Source organism: Sander vitreus, chromosome 8 (genome assembly GCF_031162955.1).
Source record: "Sander vitreus isolate 19-12246 chromosome 8, sanVit1, whole genome shotgun sequence".
Taxonomy (NCBI): Eukaryota; Metazoa; Chordata; class Actinopteri; order Perciformes; family Percidae; genus Sander; species Sander vitreus.
The window spans coordinates 34,189,826-34,200,117 of record NC_135862.1 but is presented as its reverse complement, the minus strand read 5'-3'; the positions used below and the strand labels follow the sequence as shown (position 1 = coordinate 34,200,117).

Below are 10,292 nucleotides of genomic sequence, written 5' to 3'. Positions count from 1 at the left end.
GCTGTGTTCCCTGACTGTGGCTACACACCCACCCCCGCCGGTCTAGGCGAACGCTGCAACTCCTCATACCCTAAATATAGTAAGCTTTCTATGAAGAGAAGCCGAGATAGGGAGGCAGTGCGTCATGACTGTGGCTACACACCTTCCCTCGCCGGTCTAGATGAACGCTGCAACTCCTCACTCCCTAACTATAAGCTTTTTCGAAGAGGAGAGTTTTACGTTTACTCTTAAAGGTGGTGACGGTGTCTGCCTCCCGCACCCAGACTGGGAGCTGGTTCCACAGGAGAGGAGCCTGATAGCTAAATGCTCTTGCTCCCATTCTACTTTTAGAGACTTTAGGACCCACAAGTAACTCTGCATTCTGGGAGCGCAGTGCTCTAGTGGGACAATAAGTTACTATGAGCTCTTCAAGATATGATGGTGCTTGACCATTTAGAGCTTTGTAGGTCAGGAGAAGGATTTTAAATTCAATCCTGGATTTTACAGGAAGCCAATGCAGAGAAGCTAATACAGGAGAAATATGATCTCTTAAAGCGTTTAACAATGAAAAACCAGTTCAATTATCTCAGTCAATGATCTATAAGTATGGCTAATCAGCAGACCTGCCAACCTCCAGACATCAGAGCCTAAAGGATGCTGATTTATCACATAGTTCACTTAAAAAGTTGAAGTTGATTGGTAATCTGCCCGTACATACATCTGGATGTTTGATTTTTTAGTTTTGGTCTCAGTCTTGCAGTTTTGACGAGAGTTATCAGTTCTACATTTGTTCGTCCTGCGTGAGGAAATGCACGTGTGGCGGGAGAGCGTGTAATGAGTGTGACTGTGCTGCTATTACAGTCACTGCTCTTCCTGTCTTTCTGTCCAGTCATTTAGAGGAGGTGGTGTTTGACTGCGGCTGTGAGATCCGCTGGCTGCAGCTATGGCAACAGAGAGGAGATGCGGGGCTAAGCAGCCAACAGTTACACTGTGCTGACGGCAACAGGACCATTCTGCTGCACAACATGAACATCAGCAACTGTGGTGAGTTCAGAGTGTGAACACACCCCGGCCCTAATGACTGGGAATTCTTACTGCTCATAACGATAAAGCTGATTCCATTATAGAGCTGGGGTTCTTCTATATATCTTTTTTTTCAATAAATACTCAAACGTAGTCAGTCCGTCTCTCACTACTTGCTGACTTCCTCCCCTGGATGTTACTCTCTGCTCCAAGCCCATTGGTTCCTGGCTTTATATCTTCAGAATTGGCTCACAAATGTCTACATGGGTATGATACAGTTTCCCTTACGTGCTCTCTCTCTCAGACTTGCCAGATATCAGCGTCAGCCACAGCAACCTCACTGTTATCGAGGGGGATCGAGTAACGGCCATCTGTAACGGCTCGGGATCCCCGTTACCTGAGGTGGACTGGCCCGTCAATGGCCTGCACTCCATCAATGCACAGGAGGTGGGAAGGATACAAATACGCACGCACGCACACACTCACGCACACACACGTAAGGGGTACATTTCATGTCTTATTGTGCAATGTGCAATCCTTTTGTGAATTTGCCTGTGCGTGTGTTGACATAGCACTACTATCCTGGTAATGATCAGGTTCTAGGAGTTATGTGTTAAGCATTTGAACAGGTTTCAGAAACCTGGATAAGCTCCCTGGAGTACTCCGATAGAAACCAGGATGCTGAGGTAAATGCCTGGTTCAGGTTGGTACAGAACTTAGTGACTGATATGGTGAGATATCAAGACACAGCTGCACACAGGTGATCAGACACCTGGATGCTGTTAGAATAGATGATCTAAAAAATCAGGCTCCATGTAAACATCATTTCCCCAATCAAGTCAAACCCAGGATAAGGCTCAAAGCTGGTGTACTAATGCACTCATTGATACATATGTAACATTCAGGTTTAGCTACTGTCAGCGTGTTGTAGGCTATCATGCTGACATTTATGACCTCAGCACTTGGTACCATACTCCATGCTTCGGTCACATAGCCAACCAGCAAACCTTAGGGAGCAAATCTAATTGTTACAGTATTATTTAACCAGTACTGAGTTACATTTTCCATATAATTTAGATAGTAATTAGAAGCAACTGATAAAAAAAAAAAAACTTCACGCCAGCCATAGTTGTAATTCAGGATATCAGGAGTTTCAGATATCTTCCACTTTTAAAGAACTCAAGAAGTGGCAGCAAACTGTTGGCTCAATGGCTCCAGCACCGGGAGCGACATCTACAAAAATCCAGTATTAACACTACATTATATTGACAAACCACTTCATATAGCCTACAGTACATACCACTGTAAACTTAGCTCATTTAGGCCACTTAAATGCTGTGAGTCCAAGGCTAACAATGTGGGTAACCAAACATTACCACTCAGTCAGAATAACACCAGGATTACATGTTCTTCTTGTTCCACCAACTGTGTGAATGCAGCATCATTTATTACCTTTATGCTAACTTAGACTCCTGGCTAACTAGCTAACTAAAGTCTACATTTCCTTTTGCTTACAACACTAGTGAAGCTGCCTGCTGCCATGCTACATTCGTTCTCTGTCTTTCCAGGCCAGAGTCTACGACAACAACACCATTCATTCCATCAACATCACGCTGGTCAACGTGAGCAGAGACGACAACAACTTCCTGCTAACCTGCACTGCCACCAACATAGTGGGCATGACCAACGCTTCGGTCCAGCTAACTGTTCACTGTGAGTACACACAGACAGACACACACACACACACACACACACACACACACTCACACACACATATACACACACGCACATGTTTACTACCTCATCTACTTAGTAGCTCAGAGTATAACAAACTTGTTTCATTCATCATGTTGAACTTCCATAGAGTTGGGGGACAGATTTAAAAAATAATGGTCAGAACCAAAGCAGCAAAGGCCAATATATCATGACTCGTAGTCCCTTGAATGAGTAAAGCTCCAAAAACACTGAATCCTACACTTCCCATAATGCAGCTTGATGCCATCTTCATGTGTAAAACTGGAGGAATGATATTCCCCTTTCAGAGACAGAGAAATTAAATGACACACACACACACACACTCACACACACACAGCACTCTTCTATTTTCCATTTAATGGTCACTTTAGGAAAGTACTTATTAATGTTATCCTAGCGCTCAACAGGCCCATCCATCATCATTACAGCCCACACACTGACCTACACTGTTTGTGTGTGTGTGTGTGTATGTGTGTGTGTGTGTCTGTGTTTATATTGTATCCTGTCACGTGGCGATTCAAACTTGAGGCTTGAATTTAAAAACACGGGCCGCTGAGGAAACTAGCTCTGTACTGGAACCTGAGCAATATGAGCCAGAATTGTGCTCACTGCCTACAGCTGCATTTGATTATTGAACTTTCGCCTCATGAAGCACCGGCAAAACTTTGAAGCTTGAAATAGTTTTGATGGCAAGATCGATGACTCAGACCACAACATTTTCATCATAGTACATCCATGCATCTGGACCATGGATGTATAATAATAATAAGACCTGGATGCAGCGTTGGAGACAGAGCCCCATTCATTGCTCTGAGAGTTTCTCAGTGGAGCATGAAGCCATCATGGAGCCAAAAATGACCCGGATGATCCTCACTGTGTGGCCTAGAGAGCAGGCGTATATACTGTATATATATATATATATATATATATATATATATATATATATATATATATATATATATATATATATATAGAGAGAGAGAGAGAGAGAGAGAGAGAGAGAGAGAGAGAGCGCAGGCACATATACTGTATATATATATGTGCGCCTAGGCCGCACAGTATATATTGCAACAGAGATGCAGTCAATATGGATGAGAAGTAGGCTTTAAAGCATGAAAAAGCATTTGTGCCAGAACAGTGCAATGTTGACATCTTTGTTAAATGACTCGTTTCCTTTAGTTTGAGGGCTGTAAGGCTCCAGAAGCAGTATTTTTATTTGTATTTATTGTCAGTTGTAAAAGTGCATTTTGCTGTGCCTGGAATAATATGTTTGAAGTTTCTTGATTATGTGTTCTGAGGTTATGAGGAAGGGTATAAGTCTGGTTATGTGGGCAATAAAGTCTTGTCTCTTGTCTTCCATCAGTAATAAAATGGACAAGCCAAAGAGTGCTAGAGACAGCAGTGGCCAGGTCAGTGGATACACAAAGGATGGAGAGTCAAAGACACACTGGTGCAAATGATCTGAATCCGTGTATGAGTGAATAGTCTGGCTTTTTCCAATCCCAAATATGATCCCAATGAGGATGAGACTGTGTTGTTAGATAGTACACTGCCTCCAGGTTGTTTTAAGCTTACCTGTAGCACTCCTCCGTGTTTCCTCATGTAGCTGTGAAGCACTATGGAGAACCTCTGATTTAAATAATTGGCTCCTTACTGCTAATCCAAGAAAGAAATTCAAATCTTAATTCTCTCTTGCAGAATAGCTGGATTGCTCTTCATTTATTTATTCATGTTTTATTTGTGGCAGTGATGCACATAGTACGAACATTTGCACATACAAAAAGCTTACAGTAAATGAGCTGAGGACTTTCATTTAAAATCCAAACTTGTTATCTGAGTGTGCGTTGCTGACAGCGGTTGGTTAGAGTGGGCTACGGTTTTCATTTGAGCCACAAAAAGGTCACCTGTCTCCTGTCCCTGCAGCCAACACGCAGCTGGGGGTGGGCAGTGGATGTGGTTTCCCTGCTGGTGAAGGAACGTCTTCTTGGTGTTTCCTCGCAGAGCTGCTCCTTCTCTCTTGTTACTTGTTCATTTTGAAAATATGACTCATTAGTGGAGTCTTTGTCCTTTTCATGTCTTTGCTGTTCTTGGAATCTGAACAAACAGTGACCTCACAGCATCAGATGGTTTGTTACAGAGAACCGTCATTGAGAAAGTGTTTGAAAATGGGCAAAAACTTAAAAAAATACCTGGCAGGTGATTGGATGAACCATCTGTCTATCAAACTCTTGCTGAAGCCAGTCGGGAGAAGAGCCAAAACACCCTTTAGTCTCCAGTTCCGATAGAAGTGATGTCTTGCAGTATTATCCTAACCTCGTTAGAAGCGGCCATTGTTGTTGCCTCTCCTTGCCGTAACTAAAAAACCACGGCCGCAGCTGCCTGTAGCTCCTCTTGACCACATTTCAGAGTCCAGCTGTGGTTCGTTATGACTGGAAGTAATGGATAATAGTTATCTTAGTGCTTCCTGGAGAATTTAATTATGTGTTTGCTTTATGGAAAGGCCTCGATGCATGCAGTTCAAAATAAATTGTGACAAATTACTGACATCATTGCAATGACTTGATTTCATGTTTAAAACATGACAAAAACGGTACAGAGCAGGCATTTCATTCAAATGTGTGATGACAAGCTGCAAACAGAGTTGAGTGGCAGAGCAATTACAAATACATAACAGATACAAACAAAAAGCACGGCCACAGTGACATAAAAGGGTGGTGTGCATAACACTGTAATCAAAGCAGCAGGTTTATACGCTAACCATCCGCTGGAATATTGACTTGTGAAGCAAATAAAGTTGTTTTCATTATTGTCAATATAAAGCTCTCATGTTTGCACATTTAGAAACACGCTGCACACTGATTCACATCTGTGACTATGTGTTGAAAGCAACACATAGACTGCACCAATCATTCCACACGTCAGCGCACACACACCTATCAACAGGCTAACCTTGGAACCTGATATCCAGATGTCCGTGAAGTTCACTGTGGATGTTGATGGTCCACAAAAATTGGCTTCTAAAGAATTTGGTGACCCCTGACCTTTCCTCTAGCAAAATACAATTGCCCAAGAATCATGAAATATACAAACTATATTCATGTCCCACAGTTGATGCAACTTTTCCATATTTCATATTTCATATGACCTTTCCTCAAGCGCCAGCCTCACCACAATTTAAAGGCTAATGCGTATAAAGCTGCAAGCATGAAAACAGACCAGTATTAGCTCTTTGCGGTGCAAATGTAAGTGAAGGCGTGTTTGTGTTTGTGCAACTTCAAGATGTTTGAACTGATGTTTGAGAGGACACATGGTTGGTGTGAGTGCTAGCCACACGTCTGTTGGAACGTATGTTGGCGACTAAATGTGGATTGTAAAAACGGCAATAAAGCTCTGTGGAGCTGAGGGGAACTGCAGGGTTGGTGATCATTCTCACTATGTGACACCTTTCACGTCACACATTCTTATTTGATCCTTCATCATAAATAATAATTGATAATCGCCGCTTCAAGAATAGTAAAATGTCCAGTGTGTTGTTTTTTATTCTAAGACTTCAGCATCGTGAGGTGTGATGTCCTGCAGCCTCTAGGTGATGCTAGCATGGCTATAGTCTCATTCATGTTCCTGGATGGTTATTGACACCCAAGGGTGCTTTCATCCACAGCTCCTTTCACTCTCTCACGAGGAGTAAGAAACTCAACCAAGCTGTGTGTGTGTGTGTGTGTGTGTGTGTGTGTGTGTGTGTGTGTGTGTGTGTGTGTGTGTGTGTGTGTGTGTGTGTGTGTGTGTGTGTGTGTGTGTGTGTGTCTGTGTGTGGTGCTGGTTTGAATTTCTGACAGCCAGCTGCATAAAGCTAATGACAGCACGGTGGCTCAGTGTTTAGCACTTCTGTCTCCCAGCAAGAAGGTTTTGGGTTTGAATCCAGGTTGTTCTGGGCCTATCTGTGTGGAGTTTGAATGTTCTGCCTCAAGTTGCTCTGGTTTCTTCCCACCATAAAGACTAGGTAATTAGGACTACAGTTGAAAATTAGCCCACTGGCGCATTTACAGAAATGTTATATTAATGTGCATTGTCCTAATCAAATAAAACTTACAAACAGACGTTGTTGCAGCAACAGCATTTAAAAAGCGTTTTGTCCATCAACACAGAGACACACGAGAACAGGAAAACACACACTCAGACACACACACACACACACTACATCGATTGGAAGAGATTGTGATGAGGCCAGGATATTAAAATGATAATCCCGGGCTCTGTATTCCTTCTCTTGTTCATTCATGGACTGATGTGTAACGTGTTGCAGTCACAGTGTAACACCATACAACACCTTTATGTTGTCCTCTGGTTCAAGTCCAAAGTGAAGTGCTCATCTGTCCTCTGTTCTCTTTGCCGTCTTCAGTTCCCCCCTCGATCGTGAAGCTGAAGGAGCCAGAACGCCGCCACGACACGTGCATAGAGTTCACTGTTCGCGGTTCACCCCACCCGGCCTTACGGTGGTTCTACAAAGATGAGGTGCGTTTGATTCATCTGATCCATCTGCTGTACCACGTATATTTTCTAAATTATGCTTTGTTACTTGATGGCTGCTCTGTTCATTTGTTTACCTGAGCAAAATGAAATACACTGCCCGAGAAACAAACTGTAACCGCACTTTGGGCTTAAATATATCAATAAGTAGTATTAATTTTCATAATGTTTTAGAAGGAACCTAACATATAGAACAATATCTTGGAGTGTGATGACTCTCGGTTTTTGTTGGTAAATGATTTTAGATATAGGTCTTTGCTCTCTTGGATTATTGATGTCACTGTTCACTTGTCCCATCACTGCCCTTTCAGGAAATATCCCACACTGAGTATGTGCGTCCTGATATGGATATTTATCAGGACTATGTAGAGGGCTGCCTGACCTTTAAAAACCCTACGCACCACAACAACGGCAACTACACTCTGGAGGCCAGCAACTACCTGGGCGTGGCCACCAGCACCGTGTACGGCCACTTTCTGGACAAGCCCTTTGATGGTAAGGTGGGACATAGAGGGACATGGAGGGACATGGAGGGACATGTTGAGACATGTCATAGGCTTCTGGCAGAATGCAGATACAAAACAGCCAAACAGAGCAGGGGAAAAGGGATTAAAAAGAATGCAACAAGATTATAGAAAATGCAAAGCTCCCATCATGCTCATTTTCAGGTTCATCCGTGAAATGAACACGGCCTCTTAACAACAGCGGGACAGTTGGGTTTAGGAAAAGAAGAACGGGACGGTTGGGTTTAGGAAAAGAAGAACGGGACGGTTGGGTTTAGGAAAAGAAGAAAGCGACGGTTGGGTTTAGTAAACGTGACACGTGTGAAACGATCCCCGTTCTCCTGGGTGAAAGTCCACCACCTCAACCAACCTCCCTACATGAATTTTCGGCCTTTCATACTACTCACTATCGTAGTCTCTCTTAATGCTACATCATCTTCTCATTGACTTTACATTGGCATTGCTTTTCGTGGTGCCCACATGGAATTTTCACACATTCCGTGCGACCACCACGTAATGCGGTGTTAACAGTTCGTGATCATTTCACGGAATTCTCTGAGACCAGGCTGGTCTAAAACGCTTCTTTTTAGTGACTGTCTCTATAAAAACCCCTTCTGAAAAAGGCCAGTCTGCTCTGATTGGCTTGTAAGAAAAATATGGCACACCTTTGCAAAGGTATATGAGCCTGCATGTGACAGAGGAAAGGTAGCTGAATCTGATTGGCTTGTTGAATCTCATGTTTTCTGATCGTCTTACTTTATTGTGTGTGGGTCAGTCGGCAGCCCAGATACTCACATGTATACAAGCACTGACAAAGTTAGTTTAGGCTCTTTCTGTCATCAGGGGTACTCTTAAGCACATCTTCAACAGTGTATATATTTTGACAATTTTCTCAGTCTTAATAATCCTTCTTTCTATCAAATTCTGATATTGATTTTGAACCATAGCTTTATAATATATAACATTATTGTAGAAGTACAGTGTTTAGTTTAATTTAGTTTATAGTGAGAGAGCTGTTTGTATGGTGAACAGGGTCCAGTGGAGCCCGGGCTCTGTGTGGTGTCAGCCTCTCCTCAGCAGCACTCTGACTCTCTGTGTTGCATGAACTAAAGCTTATATTTAGTCTAAGTGTAAATGAAGAAGAGCTATATATAGACAGAGGTGCTGGTCTTAACAGAGATATTGCTGCTGTTTTGCTCTCTTCACACCTTACAATAATGCTCTGTATACAGTATATGTCTCTATTTTAATCTCTTGTCATCCCTTTCTATATTTACCTTCTCTGTCTCACAGCCTCTTCTCCTTCTTCCACAGGTCCAGACACAGATTATGATTATGGTAAGTGATTTTTAAATGAATGTCATTATAGTATAATGGTTTACATTAATGAAAGGAAAGAGTTAGCTCTTCATTATGACATCCTCTACATGCATAAGGCCCCAAATGTTCACGCTGACTTTCATTTTATATGACCAGCTTGTGTGCACATTGCACTGAATAGGGTTTAGTATAACTATTCCATCATAGAACAAGTGACCCCAAATATCCCATAGACTGACTCTTCTTGAAGACAGGATGTAGAGATGTCTGAGTAAAGATGCTTCAGTGCTGAATTTATAATTTGCCAGAATTTGTATCTTTACAGAGACAGACTGCTGACCTGGACTGGACTTGCCAGTGTAGATGATATTGTGTCTATAACTGACCTGACAGTATCATTGCAGGGCTTTGGTCTCAAAGAGATGTGTCTTTCACCGTGTGTGTGTGTTCATTATTGATTAGAGCAGCTTTGCAGTTTACTGCTTCATGTGTGAGGACTTGTGCACAGTTTCCCTGCAGAAGCAGCAACCTCTGGTTATTTTTAAACCCAGTCTGTTACTTGTTGTGTTTCTCCACCAGTAACCCCAACTGCAGAGACTCACAAACCTGAGGAAGATACGTTTGGGGTGAGTGACTGAAATATGAAACATGCTGAGTGTTTGGCTGAGATTGTGTTGACGCTGATCACCCAGGTACAGAAACAAAGCCCACAGCTAGCACTGTTAGATCGAAGTATATGTGTAGTAATGTCCCTACTTGCTCTGTATTTGCTGTCTGTAGTTAGGCTGTGTATTCTCTTGCCTACGAGGAAAAGATGTGGAACAAATGAGTAGAAAAACTATCAGAAAATGTGTCTCCAGAAGAGTGTTGAGAGCGGACGGTGCTATTTTAATCCAGCCTTCCTCCGCCATTGCTTCTATCTGCTGAAATCCCCTGGTGGCTGGTGAGCCTGAGAGTTGGTTCCAAATGTAATTGAGTTCATCTTTTTCCTGTAATTGTCTGGGAAAAGATAACTCTTGAGGCTGAGGCCTTGAAGCAGCATTGTGGGTTAGAGTGTGTGTGTATGTGGCTGCTTTTTCTTACATATTTCTGTTTGTATCTGTGTTCAGAAAAAATATGAATAACTGTATGCATCTTTAAATTAAATTGGAAAACCATAGTGATGGAATGATTCAGTCAAAAACA

At 42.5% G+C, this 10,292-nt stretch overlaps 1 protein-coding gene across 1 annotated transcript in view; it reads left to right on the top strand.

The window, feature by feature from the left end:
• Nucleotides 1-10,292, top strand: part of ntrk3a (neurotrophic tyrosine kinase, receptor, type 3a) — a 134,793-nt gene that overhangs the window by 66,298 nt on the left and 58,203 nt on the right. Inside the window, exons 5-11 of the mRNA XM_078258072.1 lie at nt 869-1,023; nt 1,307-1,449; nt 2,571-2,715; nt 7,157-7,269; nt 7,596-7,779; nt 9,102-9,125; nt 9,687-9,733. Of these exons, the coding sequence (XP_078114198.1) occupies nt 869-1,023; nt 1,307-1,449; nt 2,571-2,715; nt 7,157-7,269; nt 7,596-7,779; nt 9,102-9,125; nt 9,687-9,733 (811 nt within the window). The remainder of the gene's footprint in view (nt 1-868; nt 1,024-1,306; nt 1,450-2,570; nt 2,716-7,156; nt 7,270-7,595; nt 7,780-9,101; nt 9,126-9,686; nt 9,734-10,292) is intronic.